The sequence below is a fragment of the Neurospora hispaniola genome (genome assembly GCF_033458365.1).
Source record: "Neurospora hispaniola strain FGSC 10403 chromosome Unknown B0T23scaffold_1, whole genome shotgun sequence".
NCBI lineage: Eukaryota > Fungi > Ascomycota > Sordariomycetes > Sordariales > Sordariaceae > Neurospora > Neurospora hispaniola.
In genome coordinates this window covers 902,599-923,280 of record NW_026944406.1, presented here as the reverse complement: position 1 = coordinate 923,280, position 20,682 = coordinate 902,599, and the positions used below count along the sequence as shown (strand labels likewise).

The 20,682-nt window shown below is 46.3% G+C and overlaps 4 protein-coding genes across 4 annotated transcripts; 2 read left to right on the top strand and 2 right to left on the bottom strand.

Annotated features, from left to right (window-relative positions):
- Window positions 1-1,039: 1,039 nt before the first annotated feature.
- On the bottom strand, window positions 1,040-2,992 carry B0T23DRAFT_348760 (signal recognition particle 54 kDa protein; the record flags this gene model as incomplete). Its single annotated transcript, XM_062836019.1, has 2 exons — window positions 2,611-2,992; window positions 1,040-2,497 (listed from the first exon to the last, which is right to left on the bottom strand). Exons 1-2 carry the CDS (start codon window positions 2,686-2,688, stop codon window positions 1,040-1,042), a joined length of 1,536 nt encoding a protein of 511 aa, XP_062696578.1. The 5' UTR covers window positions 2,689-2,992.
- A 4,824-nt stretch (window positions 2,993-7,816) lies between these two features.
- B0T23DRAFT_308666 (uncharacterized protein) lies at window positions 7,817-8,118 on the bottom strand (the record flags this gene model as incomplete). The annotated part of the gene is made up of 2 exons (XM_062834483.1): window positions 7,817-7,908; window positions 7,977-8,118. 2 exons carry the CDS (start codon window positions 8,116-8,118, stop codon window positions 7,817-7,819), a joined length of 234 nt encoding a protein of 77 aa, XP_062696577.1.
- A 1,347-nt stretch (window positions 8,119-9,465) lies between these two features.
- On the top strand, window positions 9,466-11,520 carry B0T23DRAFT_4373 (major facilitator superfamily domain-containing protein). Its single transcript, XM_062840618.1, has 4 exons — window positions 9,466-10,255; window positions 10,310-10,494; window positions 10,551-10,938; window positions 10,990-11,520. Exons 1-4 carry the CDS (start codon window positions 9,750-9,752, stop codon window positions 11,417-11,419), a joined length of 1,509 nt encoding a protein of 502 aa, XP_062696576.1. The 5' UTR covers window positions 9,466-9,749; the 3' UTR covers window positions 11,420-11,520.
- A 2,850-nt stretch (window positions 11,521-14,370) lies between these two features.
- B0T23DRAFT_306455 (uncharacterized protein) lies at window positions 14,371-15,507 on the top strand (the record flags this gene model as incomplete). Its single annotated transcript, XM_062834381.1, has 2 exons — window positions 14,371-14,694; window positions 14,779-15,507. The coding sequence occupies 2 exons, from the start codon at window positions 14,371-14,373 to the stop codon at window positions 15,505-15,507; spliced, it is 1,053 nt and encodes a 350-aa protein (XP_062696575.1).
- Between the last annotated feature and the right edge of the window lie 5,175 nt (window positions 15,508-20,682).

Sequence of the window (20,682 nt, the reverse complement as noted above, 5' to 3'; positions counted from 1 at the left end):
GGGGGGTAAGAAAGGGGGTAATGTGGTGGAAGGGCTTGGATTTGTGAAAACAAAAGAACAGTGGTTTAAAGGCGCTTTGGATACTAAAAGGCATACTACAGCATTAGAATTGGGATTGAATGGACAGATATTAGAAGGAAGCAGACGATAGAATAGCAGCGTGACGGCGAACCGGACTTAACGAACGAAACTCAGAGTCAAGTCCTCCTTCTATCATTTCTTCTCAGGGGTATCTCGGTTCATCTCACCCCTTCCTACTTGATCTTACGCTTCCGGTGGATGTTGAGTTGATTTTATCAAGCATGCCTAAGCCCACACGGACCACAGTAGAGCCAGCCATGAGTTTCGAATTTATACATCCCGAACTCTGCCGCCTAGTTTGTATTGTATCAAAGGCATATTTGGCACTTGCCATGCAAAGATTTGATTGACTGCCAGCCCTATGAAGAAATCAGACATAAGCGGACGAGCCGAGAGAGAATTGACAGACGGTTGCCGAAACAAACATCGAACGATAACAAACCAAAGAAATGGGACAAAACGATTATATATAAAAGCGTCAAGAAGGAACAACAACGTAAGACTAATCGCAGGATCGCCGAAATAAGTGCCACGCGGTTGAGGCGTTCACGGGGTTCAAATGCCTCTGGCCCTCACTCGTCGTCCTCATACCAAACAACGCTCACATTGAACATCGCCCCAAAAGCAGCATTTAGAAACGTCTCCGGGTCTCGCTGTCATGGTCATGATTAAGGTAGGTCGTAGATAATAATAAAAAAGTTCCAGGTCTGGCTTGCTATAATCATCCAACCGCGTGTCCCCAAGCCAAGTCAAGTTTCCCGTCATTTGTTGTGTGTTGTTACAGTATATACTCCAGACGCCAGAATGATGCAAGCTCTTTTGCTGCTGCTACTGCCATGGAAAAAGAATTGAACAAAATCGACGAACCAACGACGACGACGCATTAGCAAGAACTGAACCCATTAAAAGTCGATCGACCGACTGACACACCCCCCCCCTTTTTTTTCCCTTGAACCTTTTACCTCCTCCCACGTCCACCGCCACCTCCCATCAACCCGCTCATCTGTTTCATCATCGCATTCATGTCCATTCCACCCATACCACCACCACCGCCCATGCCGCCGAGCATTTTCATTAGACCGCCCATATCTTGGCCACCGCCGCCCATGCTCTGCAGACGCTTCTGCATGGCAGCCAGCTGTTGCGCCTTGTTACCACCTCCCATGGCGCTCTGGGCACGCTGCATGTTCTTCATGTTGCCGCCCATCTTCTTCGCCATGCCAGCCATCATGCGCTGCTGGGTAAGCAGGTCTTCGACCTCTCTGACCGTCGTGCCGGAACCCCTGGCAACACGCGTCATACGCGTCGGTTGGTCAATGAAGATCTTGCCGTCGCTGTCGAGCTCCTTGTCCGTCATGCTGTCGCAGATGTAGATCATGCGCTTGAGCTTGAGCGAGCCCTCCTCGTCGTCCATGTTCTGCATCATGTTGCTCATTCCTGGGATCATGCCAGCCATCTTGCTGAGGGGGCCCATCTTCATGATGTTCTGCAGCTGGTCACGTAGGTCGCGGATGGTGAAGATGCCCTCGGTGATGTGCTTGATGGTATCCTTTTGGTCGAGCTTGAGGGACTGGACGTGCTCGACGAGGCCAGCCATGTCGCCCATGCCGAGGAGTTTGCTGATGAAGTTGTTGGGTACGAAGCGCTCCAAGTCGAGCATGTGCTCACCAGTACCGATGAAGACGATGGGGGTGTGGGTGGCAGCGACGGCCGAGATGGCACCACCACCCGCGGCGTGGCCATCGGTCTTGGTGATGATAATGGCACCGAAGTCGGCAGCCTCCTTGAAGGCCTTGGCTTGGGCTTCGGCTTGTTGACCGATAGAGGCATCGAGCACCATGATGGTCTCGTCTGGCTTGACTGCCGTCTGAATGTCCATCATTTCCTGGAAGAGCGCCTCCTCTTGCCTGTGACGACCCGACGTATCGACGATGATGATCTCGAACTTTTCCTTCTTGAACTTGTCCACACCATCGCGCGCCACCACCACAGGGTCTGTTTCCGTCAAACTGCCGTAGTAGGGGATCTTGGCCTTGGTCGCGTTCTGCTTCAGCTGGTCGAAGGCACCGGCACGAAAGGTATCGGCGCAGACGAGACCGACGCGGAAACCGCGCGACTGGTAATGCCTGGCGAGCTTTGTACATGTCGTCGTCTTACCAGCACCCTGGAGACCGACAAACATGATAACGTTGGACTTGCCCTTCTTTGGCTTGAAGGGCTCGGCATGGGGGTCGACGAGACGGACGAGTTCATCGAAGACGGCTTTCTGGATCAATCGCTTCTTGTTGACGGCCGGTGGTAGTTCCTTGAAGTTGACTGTGGACTTGATCGATTTGCGCAGTTGACCGACGAGACGGACGTTGACATCGGCTTCGAGCAGGGCAGAGCAGATCTCCTTGAGCATGCCATCGAAGGCCTGTTGATGATAAAAGATGGTCAGCGATGTGGACTGCTTGACTGCTAGGGGTAGTGACGGTATCGGCCAGAAGTAGACGGGAAAAGACCAGACAACCGGATATCCAAGCTTACCTTCTCGTCGAGATTGGGGGCGCGTGTTAGGTCGCTGACGGCCGCATTGATGCGGCGACCTAGATCTTGCAAAACCATGGCTGTTGATTATGTGGCGGCTATGAAGCCGACTAGGGGTATAAAGGTTGTGTTGTTTCTAGGAAATCGCCGTCGCCGTCGTTGTGTTCGAAGACGTGGGTAGTGTCTGGTCAGAGGTCGTTCGGTTGTGGGTATTTGGTGGGTGGTGGTTGTTGCTCAGTCACAAGTGATGCGCTTCGGTCATCGGTCGGTGGCCACTCGGTGCTCTCTCTCTCTCTTGGTGGATCCCGTCGGGCATTGAAACGGACAACTTCCATGGACTGCAGTTGCTTGGCAAGCTCAGGACCGCCGCGCGGACGGGCATCGGGGCCCGGGGACGATTGGCGGGCGGATTATGGTGGGGCAGTTCGCCGCTCCCTAGGCCTGCCTGACCCTACGGGCGGTGAACAGAGCTTGGCGTTTGTTAAAGTTCTGGCCTTGGCGGTACCTGCCAGTTTCGAAACAGTTGCCCGACGGCTGCCAAAGCGTTATCTGTGTAAGTGATAAGCGATAAGCGACAACAGGCAACTGATCACCGAAGGGGTGACATACCTCTAACAACCCAGACTTACACGGTAGAAGGGAAGTACAGAAGACATGTCGGACAAAGAGAGGAAACATCGATATTCCCATCCCATGATACAAACGACCAAATAGTTGTTGATCCTATTACGAGCATCGTGTCTGTTCCACCGGGCCGCCATTTAGAACTCAAAGTCACAAGCGACACACAGCCAGACACTACCTCTAGAGAGACAGACCTCCATCTCAACTTGGCAACACCCTCGAACCAGGAAACCCCAAGAACACCTACCTCAACCCTCTCTTGTCTTGGCCCACAGTTGTTCTCTACAAGTATAAAAAAGCTTCTCTAGCATGGTAGGCATGAAATCGGGATGCACCGAGGTTCCTGCTGTGTGATCACGTTGTGTCTGAACACAAGCAGTTTATTAGGTAGGTATGATGCTGAGCTTCCTGCAGAATCGTGCTTGTTGCCAATTTACCATTAAACCGCCGAACTCGTCCTGATGAATAAAACCATTATTTTCAATCCACTGTCCAAAGAGAGAGATAGAGAGACGAGCGGGTGACCTTGCACGGAAGCTTCTCGTTGGATGATAAATCGTCACGAACTGAAACATTTTAATCTGTGCGGATACATCTGACCTAGGATCGCGGCCAACAGCATTATCGCTCTCGGGTTTCCGACGTTGATTTACTCAAGATGCTGCCGGGCGCAATGACTATAATGATTGGACGCGTGTGGGCAGCAGGTTACTAAAAGTGTGTCGTCTCGAACTTCGGGATCTCCGTTCCGAATCAATGCATTAACGGCATGCAGTGACACTCATTTTCTCTCCGTCTCTGTCTATCTGTCTGTTCTGTAGAAGTTCCTTCCAAGGTACATTTGATCGCTTCCAGTCCTTCCAATTCTTCCCTGACTCCCTCTGACCCTCGAACCCCTATACCATCAATCGGGATCAATAGGCGTCATTCTCGTGTCTGTTTGAATGCTTGTATTTTTTTCTAGACACAACATTGAAGGGAAATTCGTCTTAAATGGAACTGTGTTTTCATGTTTTTACGTTTAACCGATGGTGCATCCTACCCACCATGCCACCCTACCCATCCTTTCATCTATGGAGCGGCGCAGACGCGCAAGTAATTAGCCATCGTAACCACACACGTGGTAAGACACTCGGCGCCCGTCGAACATTGGTTCATCCGTCGGACTGGCGGACTGCTCATTGCAACCACTTTTTGCGGCAGATGCGACAGAACGCTGGTGCCGCTGACCTATCCTTCCTCTCGGGTCTGAAGTCATGGAAGGTAGGCTAGAAAAGCTGTAACACCATCTGCGAGACGCACGGCGCTACTTTATTTATCCAGGGCCCTGGAAGGCTTGGAAGCATATCCGCCCGTCAGGGTTTGGTGCGTGAGTGCTCTGTGCTCTGTGCTCTTGGACTTTGGTGCTATGTAGCACAGGCAACAACATCTTTTTCGTACGGGACAGGGCCACGCAGATCCCTTGTTGTGTTTCTGGTGTTTGTTGTGCGGCCTTTCTCATGTCTAAAGGTACAATGTTGATTCAGCAAAGGCACGGATATAAGCGTGGTATTCACTGCAACACACGTAATACCCCCCCCCCCCCCCCCCCCTGGTGGTTGGGATTTGTTGACGGGCAGCGAGCATGGGCAACAGCTTACATGGAACACAGGTACGACTGGAACGACCATGTAGTTGGTTTGCGAACCCAACATCGATCTCTTCTCGGCTCCGGATAGAAATTCAATCATAATCTCTGGCATTGTATTGACACCTACTCCCCAGCATCTGTCAAGTATGCAACCGGCCGGAGCAACCGGCCATTCGGAGTAAAGAATCTCGGTCCCAAGCATTGCTTTCCAAGACCGACAGCGACAATATGGGCATGCTGGTCTTGGAACACCTCGTTACATGTGTTGCACGAAGCCCTGAATGCTGCGTGAAACGGGATGGTCCGAAACATCTTGAGCAAGCCTGTCGTCCCAACAAGTCGAAATTGTGACGAACCCTTTTGTGTTTTGACTTGACCAGTTGATACAGAAAAGTAAGCTGTTTTGAAGGGTCTGGGTCAAGAGGTGTCACCTCAGCGCCTCACCCTGACTGGGTTATTTCAATCAAAGACAACCCCTCGCTTGTCTACGAAAAGCGGTTCTCACTCGATCAGAGAAGAGAAATGCCCTTGCAGCTCTCTGCCCTTGCGCAACATGCCATTATGCCACCGCCCGTCCGGATACGTCATGGCCGAGCCAAAGGGTAGAAGCAGAAGCACAATGCGGTCTCAGCTCAATGACAGCTGTTTCTTGGGTTTGACAATCTGTTTCGGCAAAGCGCCAAAATTCGATCGCTCTCACGGTCGTTATCTGCCCCTGTCAATTCTGTCAAAAGGCTTGAGAGAGATACCGGGGAAAGGGGTGCCATGCTGTCATGCCAGATTGACAGTTGAAGAAACAGAATGCGATAATACCGTGTCTCCAGTTCGATGCGATGCGCCATCCACTCAGACCTTTGAGACAGTTCGCAGATGTTGCGTGGCAAGATTGCCTAGATGTGATTATGTGAAGTCCGCTGCTCCGACCTTCAATGTGATGAGAAGCTTGGGGGTTGGGGAGCTTGGAGAATCTGGGGAAACCGGGCTTGCGAGCCTGAAAAAGAAAGACAACCCGGCAATGTTCTAATTACCATCACGTACGCCGCATGGGTACTTCCATCCTTTCATGCCATTCACTGAACTGCCGGCTCCCGCTAAAAGGCCATGGACTCAGCGTGGCAAGATATACACGCCGATGTGAAATGCAAACTCGCAGGGGCTGGCTCCGTTGGGTATCGTGCCATGATGAAGCCATCACGCCCTGACCGATGGGATTTCGGACGGGCGGATTGCGCTCGCTATCATAACCGGATCTCATCGTAGGCCAAGCCTGCCGTCATGTGGTCGAGTATCGTCTTGGTGAAATCATATAGGTTAACGCGCCATAATCCTGACGTGTCTGATATCTTGGGGGATGGCGGGGAAAGAAGGCTCCAACAAATCGCATCTGTCAAGGGGTCACCGCCACTGAGGAGGAACAACGGTCAACGAAGCGCCTACTGGTAGTACGCGCCAAGTCTGAGGCCGCGGTGACAATAGTGGCATCTTGGAGGGATGTGGGGAATTTCAAGCTCTTGGCTTCACACGGCAGTTCCCAAGTCTCTCAAGTTCCCCTTTGTTGCCCAAGAACCCCAAAAAGTCATCAGATGTCTTCCAAGTATTCCACTAATCCAGGTACGAAGGGGGGTGTAAGATTTTGTAAGACTTGCCTCTATGTGAAAGCCAAGGCGGTAGTGTGTTTTCTGAACAAGAAGAGGAGAAGCCTCCGATGGAGCGAAGCATGAACTGGAAGCTTGGCGTGGGTTGGAGTTCAGTTGGAGAGTTGGGTCAGACGATTGATCTAGACCTGACTAGGGCAAAACTACCTTGTAGAGAAACAGGCCAAGAGAATCCAGGATCTGAAGTGGTTCTTGAGGTGTGAATGATGAGTGGAAGCAGGCGCGAGAAGAGATCTGGATGCTGCCATGATCAAATAGATCAGGCAGCATCGGCTACATTGCTAGCCTCTCTAGTTGGGTCTGGGGTTTGAGGGTTCGTTCGGAGCACCTCGAGATGATGATCTGGGGAGACTGGAGTCGTCGATGGAGTTGAGATGGATTCAAATGGAGAGCAAGAGGAGGAGAATGGTGGCAGTTAAAGCTTTCCCTTGGCATGCTACATGATCATGGAGACGGGAAGAGCTACTAGGTAGTAATCCCTGTGATGGGAGGTACCTCTAGTTGGTGGAGTTGAGAAGCGACGGAACTGAAAGGGCCAAGGCGGGCGGGCGGGGGTTACAGTGCCCACTGTGTCCACTACCATAGGTGCCCTTGTAAAAGAGAAAATCCGGGGCAGTTTCCACCAGCGATGCAAATCCGGGGTAACTTTGACTGAACGTCGTCCCTTCTTTTGCAGCTGAGCTGAGGTGTCTTGAACTATTGGATCTCCAACCTCTTCTCATTGTTCACATGACTGGTGGAGGCTCTTGATTGTTCTCTTTTCCGTTTGCACAAGTTCCATACACACAACAAGTTTCTGTTTTGGTGTACTGCCGAGGCCTTCTTTCCCCGTATTGCTCATATTGCGTGATACACGTAATCAATGCTGCTTGTATGTACTTGTTCTACTTGTATTCGGACAACCGTCTCCAGGGAAATGATGGAAATCGGGCGACCTGCGTTGATCAGAAACTTGTGCCTCCCCGCGCAGACAGCTCGCCATTGATCCAAATGAATCCAACGGTACATCTAACCATCATGGCAACAATCATGGCAATTTCTGAATGACTGACTGCTTTGAGCGGCGTCTTCAGTCTTTCGCTCCCGGTAATCCACAACCACTTGGCGGACAGTGACTTCTCCTTTTTCGTCGCTTTTCGTTCAGCTCATCCTTGGTACGACAAAGTGGCGTTCTCCTGCTTTGCTCGATTTGGTCCTCAATCGACATCGTGATACCCAACCCAAGCATTCCCTTGGCCCGGGGTACGATACAAGGCTCTTGGACCAAGCACAAGAGAAGCAATGTTGGTCTCGTCGTCTATCGTCGTTTGCTTGCAAGATGGGGGACTAGGAGAGCCTCAGCAACAACATACCCCCAAGCACCATCATCGGCACTCAAGTTGACACCATCTCGGACAAGGTTTCCGACATCAGTTTCGCGAAAACCAAGCTTCAAATTTGTTTCGACAAAGACGTACTGCATGATGCATTCCCATACACCTCCCATTCATCCTTCCGCCCGAAAAGTTCATCCGGAAGGCCGTTTGTGGTCATCGCCACATGCGGGGGAAGATTCCTCAAGATTTGGGCGGCCTGGGCGTTCTGGGCATCGCGGGGCATCGTGAAATACCAAGCCCATTCCTGTCACTGCCACTCTGCAGGAGGGGGGGTCTGGGTAGGAGGAAGGCAGCGAGTGGGAGAGAGATGGACAACAGGACACGTCCCAGAGTTTTCCTCTTCGTTCACCACGGCTTCGATCCCATCCAATGGCATATCAGCCAAGACGGATTGAATATCAGATCCAGGTTGTGGGTATGCTGCCGAGCCCAAGCTACAAGTGGACGAGCCTGGCTGTGCCTTACTAAAAGGGTCGATATGCCGGTTGAGGAACAAAGAATGACGGTCACGATATGGTTAGAATGGGTGGTGGTAGATGGCTGCAAGAGGATGTGGTCTAGATGCGGTCCAGCTGCAAGCAGAAGTACACTCAAGGTTAGCCCGAGCGCAAGCCCAAGAATAAACGAGTCGAAATGAGTCTAACGAGCAAAAAGAAAGCTCCTCGATGCTACCCGAGCCCTGCAGCCAAGCCATCTTGGCGGCCCGCGGCTGGATAAGGTTGGGGGGATCAATCCAACCAAACAGTGTTGTCATTGACCTTTCCGTCTTCCCCAGGTCAACAAGTCTATTTTTCACCACTCAGGCCCAGCCAAAGGTTGTACCGTCCCCCCGGGCAGGATTGTCTACCACTCACAGGCCGTCTTACCTCATCCTTAAATGGCTGGATATTATCAACAATACTACTTTGTACCATTCGCTTCGTGATGGAAAGATGGACCATTCCATCCAGATGAGATCGGTGAGCCAAACACAAGTGCAGCTGGCTTATCAGAACAGAGTACGGTACAACTTGGGAAAGTTGCCCGGCGAAGCATGCATATGTGTTCGGCTTCAATCAACGTCCCGCTTCTCACCCCCTTTTTTTCACACTCCCAAAGTAATTACTTACTGACCCATGTGTGGCGAGCACGCATGTTGGATAGTGTACAGAACCGCTTCCGGAACGCTGCCGTTGACACTTCTCGGCAAAATGCACCTTGGTCACAAGTCGGTGTAAGTGACGGTAATCCGTACGCTGCTCTCCTCTGGTTCCTAGGAATCAAACCAGTTGCCAGAGTACGGTAACGCTTGTGTTTCCACAGATCAGAGACATGTTCCGCCTGCTGGTCTCAGCAGACTGAAACCACCCATGTTGACGTGAAAAGGAGCCAGGGGACCTGGTCCAGGCTACAAGTACAGGAAACCATGGGAAAGCCATGCGGCCAGGATCATCAAGTACTCGCCTACCCTACCTCACTGGCACTGGGTAATGTCTTGTCCACGCTTGATTACCATGTACATACATCAACTGCTTAGTGTAGCACCCATGCACTAGCTGCGACATGGTGTTCTGCTGTACCCCCCTTCAACCACTTACAAGTTACCCTCATACACCCCTTGTTCTTATTTTCCATGTGCTTGGGTATGAAAGACCGCCAACCCTTAGGTTTGTCTTTTCGGACTATAAGGACCAGAGCATCCTCATCATGGCCCCTTTCTTTGCGTGTCCTCTTTTCTCTCCAGGGAATCGGCGGCCCCTTCCATTCAGTTATCTCCAGACGATTGGCACCTTCGCACCAACCCAACCGTCCTTCACTTCAACACCTATCTGCACCTCATAAGTAGATCGGACATTCTTACAGTCATCACCCACCATGGCTGCCGACCATGACGCACCCGTACGGGACGTCCCGACTACTGAGAACTCCAGCGTCAACAACGAGAAGGCCGTTCATCCCGAGTACACTGAGGACGTCGCTCTGGAAAGTGCCGGCTGGGATGAGCAAAGAACCAAGAAGCTACTTCGCAAGATCGATAGCAGGCTACTCCCCTTCCTTGCCTTGTTATACCTTCTATCCTTCCTCGACCGTACAAATATCGGCAATGCCAAGCTCGAGCTCCTTACGCAGGACTTGAAGCTCACCGGCCTCAAGTACAACGATGCGTTGGGTATCTTCTTCCCCTTCTACGTCCTCGCCGAGGTCCCCTCCAATATGGCCATGAAGCGTTTCCGCCCGTCCATTTGGATCCCATCCATTATGATTGCGTGGGGTGTTTGCTGCACCCTTATGGGCGTTGTCCAAAATTACCATGGCTTGATGGCAGTGCGGTCTTGCTTGGGTCTTGCTGAGGGAGGTCTCTTTCCTGGTATCACCTACTAGTACGTATCTCCCTTTTGCTTGTCGTTATATCGCAGTTACTTACAGTATTCAAGCATTACAATGTGGTACAGACGTCACGAGTGCGGTTTCCGCATGGCCATTTTCTTCTCCGCTGCTACCGCCGCCGGTGCTTTCGGTGGTCTTCTGGCTCGCGGTATACTGGAGATGAAGGGTGTCGGTGGCTACAATGGATGGCGCTGGCTCTTCATCTTGGAGGGTATCTTGACTTTTATTATCGGTATGTTAACCCGTCCTGCCTTTTTATGCGGTGCGCTTTCTAATAATTTCTCCCAGCCGTCATTGCCTTCTTCGCCATGTACGACTACCCTCAGACCGCCAAATTCCTCAAGCCTGAGGAGCGTGAAGAGATCGCCGCCCGTCTCAAGCGCGATCGTTCTTCCCTTGCCGATGAGTTCGACATCAAGTATTTCTTTGCAGCCCTCAAGGACTGGAAGATCTGGGTCCACATGTTCATCACCATTGGCGTTTACACTGGCTTGTACTCATACTCGCTTTTCGTACCTACCATCATCAACAGCATCGGTACCTTTAGCCCCGAGCAGAGTCAGCTTTTGACTGTCCCGCCTTACGTGGTAGCCTGCCTTTTCTGCATCGGTGCCGGCTGGTATGCCGATAAACTCAAGCAGCGTGGTATCTTTATGCTGTTCTTCATGGGCATGGCGTACGTATCTCCCCATCTTCATGTTTGCAACACTTGCTAACGACTGAGCAGTATCATTGGCTTGATCATGTTGATGGCTACCAGGACGCCCGCTGTCCGTTACCTCGGCTGCTTCTTCCTCGCTTCGGGTATCTACCCCAACGTTCCCCAGGGTGTCGCATGGAACGGCAACAACATTGGTGGCTCGCTCAAGCGCGGTGTTGGCATTGCCATGCACGTCGGTTTCGGAAACCTGGGCGGTGTCATCTCGTCGTACCTCTTCCTCGCCAAGCAGTCTCCCCACTACTACCAGGGTTTTGGCACCCTTCTCGGCTGCCAGGTCATGGCTTTTGTCCTGTCGGCCTTTATGACCATCTACCTCAGGCGCGAGAACGCTCGCCGGGACCGCGAGTACAAGCCCCCAAGCGAGTACACTGAGGAGGAAAGGATTGCGGAGCGCGAGAAGGGTGATAATGCCACCTTTTTCCGGTACACTGTATAGATGGAGTGCTGTGTGGACTTTTTTTTTTTTTTTTTTTTTTTTTACTGTTTACGACTGGTTCTGGTCAGAATGGGAGGTATGATGTAACGGGTCACGGAATGGACGGATTACATGAACATATGATATGGGATTGACGACTCGGTGATTTTGAGGTCGTCTGTACCATGCCCTGTACATGTCAATATACCCACGGATAGAATCATGGGCGGCGGCAAATGTATCATGATTGTTATGGATGGAAAACCTGAGATCTTCTCTCGGATAGATCAAAACTACTTGGATATATACCACTACCTATACTTAGCTACCTACTATACAATGCGAAGCGCGTTCCCCCTTTGCTTGGTCAATGTGAGTACATGCTCATTCCAAAGGAACGTGTCATATAGGAGTCCAAAGAAAGTTTGAAGGGTTCTAGAACTAGTCCCAGGACATCAATGATTGTTATCCCGCAAGGTACCTCTCCATACGCGCACGCCAATGCTCGGAGCACAGTTTGCAGTCTGGGAGTACGTCACTCCGATCGCGAACCGTACCTACACGTTCGTGCAGTGGCTGGACATTAGGTATGTTCGCCATCTTGCTGTGTTAAGTCCAGGAAGTTCCAGTCTCAAGACATAGAAACCTGACCCCCTCCCCAGTAGGTAGGATCGATGATGTTGAGTTCTGGGTGTTCAAGCTGTTAAGACTTTTTGTCATGTGCTGCTGCTGTGGTTCCGTGGTTCTGCGACATGACATGCAGCCAGGCACCGAAATCGAAATTGATGTTGGTACCCGTTGCGGGGTGGGCCGTGCGGGCATGATGATTTGAGGTTGTACCTACCTACTTACGGAGAGGAAAGAGCGTGATGTGAGCTTCCACTTGGGCTGCTGTGGTCATGGGACTTGCCAAATGGTATACCTATGTGGGATGAGCAGTGCAATATTGAGAGGATAGCGACAGCGACTTGAAGACTCTCGTCAGTTGAAACTCAAAAGAACCTAGAAACTGAAGTTAGCGGTTTAGTAATATCCGCAACACTTGCTCACCTTATAATTAGATGAACCTGACCGCGGTTAACACTCGTTGCTAACGAACCAAAGTATGCCGGGCACCTAATCTATCTACCCTCTATACCTTAGCTATCATATCCGAGACCACCCCGACTAAATTTCAGGATGGGAAAGGTTACGATATTGCCGTTGGATGCTGAGATGCATCTATTAATTCAACAATTATCGGCTAGAACGTAGATACGCAGAGGTATATATAATAGTTTCCTAGCCAAGGCTTCGCGATTATCAGACAGGCATATAACAAGACAGCAACCGTACCGAAACACCATGGTGAGCGGTTTTGTCCCCGATAGAATTATTGGGGTCTAATTTGCCTACCGACAAAAAGGTTACAAGAATGGACAGACCACGATATGGTTAGTACGTTAGACCTTGATATACTGATGTTACGCATCCAAGCATCTTGATTAGACCTTTGAACCTAATTTCAGGGTATTTCCAAGATTATAGAGTGCCTCAAAGACGCCAGTTAATGTGTTTTCAATTTCTCCTAATCCCTGCCATATCAACATCATGATGCCATGTAAACCCAGGTCTCGAAGCGTACCTAGACGCACACATTGAAACAAATGTCTCTTTGCCGGAACAGCAACAACAGCCAGGCCGCACGCCCTGCCGCGAGGACTGCATGACTTTTTACCGAACTCCTCCCTGCCGCCTGCCCCCCTTCGTACAGCTATGTGATGGGGAGCTGATCTGGAATTCGCAGAATGGGTGCACATCTCCTAGGTAGGTACCTACCTGACAGTGGCATTGGAAAACTCGACTGTCTCCATCCCACAGAATGCCTAGAGCGCAGGGATCATATTCCTCTCGTCCCTAGCTCTCTCACAAAAGCGCACCTCCTTCCATTTGTATTCTCTAACATCCATCTTCTTCGAGGTAGAAATCATGGCCTGTCTGGAGGGTTCGTCTAGGAATTTGGAGATCATATTGTAGATTTCCTGGGGCAATTTGCCCGAAGTTGAAGGTCATAGAAGCGGAGCGTGCGTCGGCCATGGTACCAGTAGCTGGATGGTTGGAAGGGATCAAGAAGTGGCAACAGAGATGAGAGAGGGAAAAGAACCCTCACTTATGTTGGTCAGGTAGGCACCTAGATACATACTAAAGCGATCCGTTTGTGAATCGACCAAACGCCGAGTTAAGCGGGCATCGTACCTTTACACTCTTGTCCCGAGTGAAAGTATTCTGAAAAACTTTTCACCTCTGTCAAGTCAGAGAGGTCTTGATCTTTCCGCTTTACGGACCGGAGACAGAGCCGTGTCGGGTAGAGCGCACGGCGAGGGATGCTGTTCCATTCGAGGTACCTCCAAGGCAGAACTGCCAGCAAAACGATACATTTCGTCTCAAAACTTTCCTCCACTGGGTCTTGTGTTTGACTCTTATTCACGAACTAAAGCAAAAGTTTCATGTGGTGGAATGTGGTGGAAATCGAAAGCTTCGTCCCATTTCCTCTAGCTGTACACTGGGTATCTTTATGGCCATGGATTATACACCGCCTGCCTGCAAAGTCACAAGTATATAAGTAGGTAACGAGACCCTCTTCTCTTCTTATCTCATTGCTCATCTTCCTCTCTCCCAACCATTCGCAACATCACATTCACCAGCGTCTCGCGGCGGCTTCAACAAATTCTGGATCAAGCAATACACCTGACTTCATTCATCCACAATCAAATCGACCCACGTCAGCTACCTTGAGGTAGGTCGTTGCAAAGAGGTATCACTGTAAATTTGAATCCCCCATTTCCTCCAGTCGGGGCCTCATCAAATTCTGATACGAGTCTGAAATACAGGTTAGAGGTACCTTCAATCACCACCCAATTTTGCAATACCTACCTGGGTATCTTGGAGTACACAACCGATCTACTGCTCTCATTTGGATCATTCACGACATCATGGCATCCATACCTCCATCGGACAACGACGTTCGCAGGGCGTCCAACACACCCCCGGAGGTGGTTACATCCTCGCCGACGTCACTAAACCTCCTCAACACCTTGATGATGAATTTGTCGATTTTCATGTCGACGAAAGACGTACGGAGTTTGTACGCGATGGACCATGCATTGCGGAAGCTGGGGCAGGTTAGACCAGAGGGTACCTCTATCTTGCAAGACAACGATATGGTGTCGGAGGCCATCGATCATGTTGAGCTCCTTTTTGCCTCTGGACAGGCGCTGGATGATGCAGAGTTGGGAGATGTGACCAAAGCATGCCAGGTAGGTCTCAATTATTTCCCGTTTTTTTTTTTTTTTTTTTTTTCCTTTTTCCTTTCGCTAACTGGATATACCTCCCTACCGCAGATGCTCTGGCCTTCCGACGCCAAAACTCTCACGCAGGAGCGTATTACATGGATGTATAGGAGCATGCAGCAGGGTACTTTGGCAGGCAAGCCAGCCTTGTTGGCGAATCGTTTCCAGGATTTCATCGTCTATTGCTGCGGGTGGTTAGAAGGACTGAGCCAGCCTCCTCAGCCGGACTCAGAAACATCGAGCTGCATCATCCGAGCCGCATACCGCTTTGCCCGGCGGGGTCCTGCAAAAGACCGTCCGGAAATTCCGGTTATCAACACGGCCAACCCCATTATGCCATTCGCCCAATATATTGCTTCTACGATCGGAGACTTGGAAGACTTCCGTGACGAGATCCAGGGCCAGCTGGACATTGACAAACAAGAATACGGCGGATCGTTCGTGGCCCTCAGAGCAGCAGAGTGCGGGGATTACATGGAAAAATGTTACGAAATGTTGGCGTCGACCACAGATCACGATGAGGCCAAGGCGGCCGCAGAGGATTTGGGATATCTGTTCAAGATTCAATCACAACTCCAGCAGCACGAGATCTTGAGAAGATTGGAGGATACGATTCGCCGCCACAAACATTTTTGGGAAATGCTCAAGGCCAACGAGCTCGAGTTTGACTCGGACGAGCATGATACGGAAGTTGCGGAAGAAGGATGTGTTGAGGGTGAAGGGCAGCAGCAAAGTGGAGGTGATGAAGCAGTGGAAGATGCAGTCGGCAGCACTTCCTAAGAGCCACCCACCCCTGCTGCCTACCTACTGGATCGACTTCAATTCCCATTGTCGCGGAAGGTCCACAACGGGCCGGAGGATGGTTACAGTCCATGGGGATGATAGTAACAACAGGCCACTACTTCACTTCAATTGAAACCTTGAAGACACCCTGGGTTGTTTTCATAGGTACTTTTTCACTTTCAACATGGCCGCCGAAACGGGCCACTTTCTTCTTTCCCTTTCCTTGGACGAGTCTGGACTTGGTGGATGATTCATTACCTAGCGACGTACGTCCAGCATTCTGAGTTATGCACCTGAGAACCTGGAACAAAAGGAGCACGAGTAAGGCCTCTAGTTAGGAATGGCGGTAGGAAGCGGGCAGGGCTGAGCAAAGGTTGTTGTGGTTAGACATGCTGATTATGCCCAACGAAGATGTGAATAGCAGAGATGGGAGATGCCTTAACCGTTAGGAGGGGATTAATATTATTGCTAGCATCCACGAGCGAATCTGGGAAATAGGGCACGAGCTGGACTTGTATGAAGGTCAGGGCCTCTATGTTGTCGGCCGGCGCATCGCGCAATATAAAAATATGTATTGTTTTTTGCCGTGGCTATTTCTCTAGTGGTACCTCTAGCTTTTATAGTTTTCCATCTAATATATACAGTCCAGTACTAGTTTATTTGTTAGCTCGAGGCCTTGTGTCAACTTTCCTATACGTTTTTATAGCTAACTAATACGTAATCTTATTTTAAAAATGCAATTTCTAATATCTAAAATACCATCTTTAATCCTACTAATACCTTTTATTATTCATACTAGCCATTTCGATTTATCGTACTAAGGTTTGGGACTATTTGGAATAGATTTCGTTAAGTATATATAGTATAAAGTATAATACTGTACCTCTACTTATAATAGTATACTAAGCTAATATACAAACTAGTATTAGATTATATATAGCGTATAGTAACCTAAGTCGTTCGTGGGTTTAAATAAAGAGGTTTAATTAAATAAAGTCCCCTAAGACCTACAAATACCATTAAGGTTGAGAAAATAAAGAAAGTAAAGTTTAAACTAGTAGTTATTAACTTTATCCTAGAAGTGACGTTATATAGTTATACTGTGAGCTTTATATATTTATCCAATTAATATAAGCCTACGTTAATATACATAGTACCTTGAAATTTTTTAGTGTTACTACTTAGATAGTAATATATAGGCTTGGTTTAAAAGGTATTAATTCAATAACAAGTATTAATCACTTTGGCGGAAAGGTTAACGTGTTAAAGGTTTTAATTATTTTATCTATAACGATAATACGGGATATATCGCATATATAAATAGAATTAATTAACTAGAGTAGACTAAGTATAACTACAACCATACCTACCTCCGATAGAAGCACAAGTGTGCCTAGGCACGTGCCAAGGCACGTACCGGCTCGCCCGGTCGTTAAACCTATAGGTCACCCTGCGGACTAGTAATAAAATAAGGGAATTCCTATAAAGGGATTCCTGTGCGGGGCGGCCTTCGGCCAGGCCTTTCTCCCTCTATTATCTTCTTCTTTAATATTATAGTATATATTAGTATTATAATATTTGAAGATACCCGTATTACCCTATTAAATAGTAATTATAATTAAACGTTTAATAATTATCGCGAGTAATACTCCTCGTACCTATCTTTTAGTAAGTTCGTTAACCTCTATTATTACGAATTTACTAATTTGATTGTAAGATCGATTATTGTAAGACGCCGACCCCGCGATTACACTTTTCTAAACTTTCGATTACTTATTATTAAAATAATATTAAAGCTTTCTTTAAGAATGCGATTATTCGTTGTAAAGATAGTATTGCGCGCTTCCTATTCTATAATATTGTATTTGCATCGATTCGTATCGAACGAATATATTAGAACCCTTATACTATTCTAATCTGAGTTTCTTTAATCCTCGATACGAAGGGTAACCTACAATTATTTTATTGAAAGATAATTATTACTTTCTCCCCTCCCCGCTAATTTCAATAGTTGCTTATTGCAAAATAGTATTAACGAAATTAAATACCCTCCTATTTATTTCTTCTATTATTACCCTAATCCTATTACCTTCTAATATTATAATTATAAATAAATAACCTTATATTAACCTTTTTAATAATTATTAAGTATTATAACTAATAAAGACCCTCCGGAGTAAATAATTTTATATTGTTCGCCCTATAAATTATTAGTACTATTAATATACAATATTAATCGTTTAAATAGTTAATCCTCAACTTTACTTTAATTTCGCAATAATTCTACCCCGGTTCGTAATATTACTTAGGTTTAGGCCGGTCCTTTAAATACTACCGGTCCTATTGGAAACTAACTTAAGTAAGGTATTATTAATAATATTATTTCTTTAATAATTAGTGCTTTATTGCCTAGTAAATTTCGATAATCTTTAATAATCGATCCGCCGGAGAATTTCGTCTTGTATAAAACCTTGTTTTAAAAGCGTAGATCTTAGTGTAATAACCGCGATATTATAATCGCCGGTTAAAAAGACGAGTTTGGAAATAATAATTCCTATAGCGGTATCCTTAATTGTATAATTAATAAGAAATTCTAGAAGTATTTTAATAATATAAATATAATAATTAAAAGTATTAATAAAAATATAAGGTAATTTAAAATTAAAATATATGAATAATTTATAATTTATATTAGAGATGCCCGCGCCTAAGGTGATTGTATTAACGAATTCGCTATTATTATCGCTAGGTTTAAATTCAATATTTTATCCAATTATAAGGAAGTTATAAGGGTTATTGCATTACTATTTCTCGGAAAAACCAACCCTCCTCCCCTCGATAAAGGAAAAGGTAAAGTTATTAGAATACCGGAGTATTTCCCCGATACTTAGTCGGACGAATTTAATATTACTATTATTTATCGCCTTATTACTAACTTTAATAGTTTTTCGGCTAGTAATAACGCCGTTTTTAAATATGCTACTTATAGTAAATTAACTATTAAAAACTTTACTAAAAATTAGGAAGTTTAATATATTAAAATTCCCTTTTACTTGCGTACTAACCTAAAGATCCGTTAATATATACCTATACTTCGTAGTTTTAATTATTATAACCTTATATTATTAGACGGTAATCCGTTAGCCCGTCCGTATACCCGCCTGCGTAATAACCTTCGTATTACTAAAGTAGTAAATAATAACGAGGAATTTACTAAATAAAATTTTATAAATTAAATCAATAGGTTGCGCGATTGTGATAATAGCTTTCGTCGGATATTTAAAAAATAAATTGCTATATATATAAAATATATATAGGAAATATATGATTTTTAAGTAAGGAATACTTACGCTATAGTTTACCCGGAGCTGTCCTGCGATGAAATTAGTAAGGCTATTTTAGAATACGCTATTTAAAATAATATTAGTAAGGCTAGTAAAGCCTCCCCTATTATTATAAAACCTATTACTATTAAGAAGGTTAGAGGTAGTAATAATCTATTAATTACCCCTAATATCTATCTTATTATAGTTGCTCTAAGTAACTTTAACGATAATAGAAATAATATTGAAAATAAGAATAATAAGGGTAAGAAATTAGATTTTCCCTTTAAGTATTTTAATATATATAACCCTTATTAAATCCTTATTACCTACTAAATTTATAATAATTCTAATAATAAGCCTAAATTTAAATAAAACGATATCGGAACTTTTAACCCTTTTACTAATAACCCTAACGATATAGGAATAGTAGAGAATAGTAGTAATATTATTTATACTAATACTATTATATTTACTAACCACCTTAATACTTTATTAGAAGATAATTGCGCTAGATCTATCGAAAAATAGCTTATTCGTATATAGCCCACCTTCCTATAGGGCGTAGCTTATATATAATAGTATAATTAATTGGACTCCGCTAAGAAATAGTATTATTATAAGTTTTTAGGTAATTTAATTAAAGCTTTAGTAAAGAGATTTATATCCGATTCGGTTACTATAATAAGGAAATTCAATAAAGGAAGGTTAACCCTTTATAATATTTATAAGAATAAGAATATAGTTTCGATGTATGTTTTAAAATAATTATATTTTGCTTAGGCTATAGGAATCTTTTCTAAGAATGGTAATAATTAGTATAGTATTATAGTACAAATTTAGAACAGTATGTATATCAATATTAAGACTGTACTACGCGCCCCCCTATCTTTTAATAATATTGAAAATTATTTTAAAGAAATTGAAAAGACTAAAGCTATTTTACTTATTGTTACTAGAGATAAATATTATTCCTTAAATTCTTCCGGTACCGACGGATATTTATATAGAGAATTAAATTGTAATTAAAATTAAATTTATAGTCGAAGTTCTAGCCGATAGCGGAATAGTGATTGCAATTATAGCTGTAACTGTAGTAATAATTACGGCCGTAATTATAATAATAGTAATTATACCCCCGATTATTATTATTATTAGTCTTATACACGCTAACTATATACATAGTCCGCCTAGTAGGCACGCGGTGCTGCTTCGCTCGTAGTCGGTAGGAAAAACCGTACCGTAATAGCCGGGTAAAAACCCTCCGCTTCGCTATCGTAACGGCGCCGTATTAACTCCGTACCTTCCCGATTTCCTTCCTTTCAGTATAACCTCACCGTTATAACCGAAGCTATAAACTTATATTATATACGTAGCCAACCCGGCTCCGGCCTGTAGCCGTCCCTCCTTCGTCTTCCTACTATAGTTTCTCTATAGTTAACGGTCTTTTATCCCATCTTTCCTTAATTACATCATCCCAGGCCGCCCAAATATTTCCATAAAGGAAACCTCGACCCGGCTCTCTCCTTCCTTCCCTTCTTTCTTCCTTACACCACGCCACCGCCTTCGCCGCGTTATATCCATATCCCAACCGAGTCCGCCGCCGCCACTCGCCCGCACCCAACCCGAACTAGTGCCGCCACTACTTCACGATGCCGCGCAAGAAACCTGACGGCGCCGCCAAGAAGACGCCTGCTTCAAAGGCGGCCAAGGCCGCGAAACCCCCGATTATTATATTTGAAATTGCGATTATAACCGTAACCCTAATTATTGCAATTATAATTAATTCCGCGAAATAAATAAGGAACACGCTTATTATATTAAGGAATAAATTAAGGATTAAATTAAT

Coding starts and splice junctions, on each gene's coding strand:
- B0T23DRAFT_4373 (XM_062840618.1), top strand. CDS start 9,750: ATGGCTGCCGACCATGACGCACCCGTACGGGACGTCCCGACTACTGAG. Junction 10,495..10,550: donor TATCTTGACTTTTATTATCG/GTATGTTAACCC, acceptor AATTTCTCCCAG/CCGTCATTGCCTTCTTCGCC. Junction 10,939..10,989: donor CTGTTCTTCATGGGCATGGC/GTACGTATCTCC, acceptor ACGACTGAGCAG/TATCATTGGCTTGATCATGT.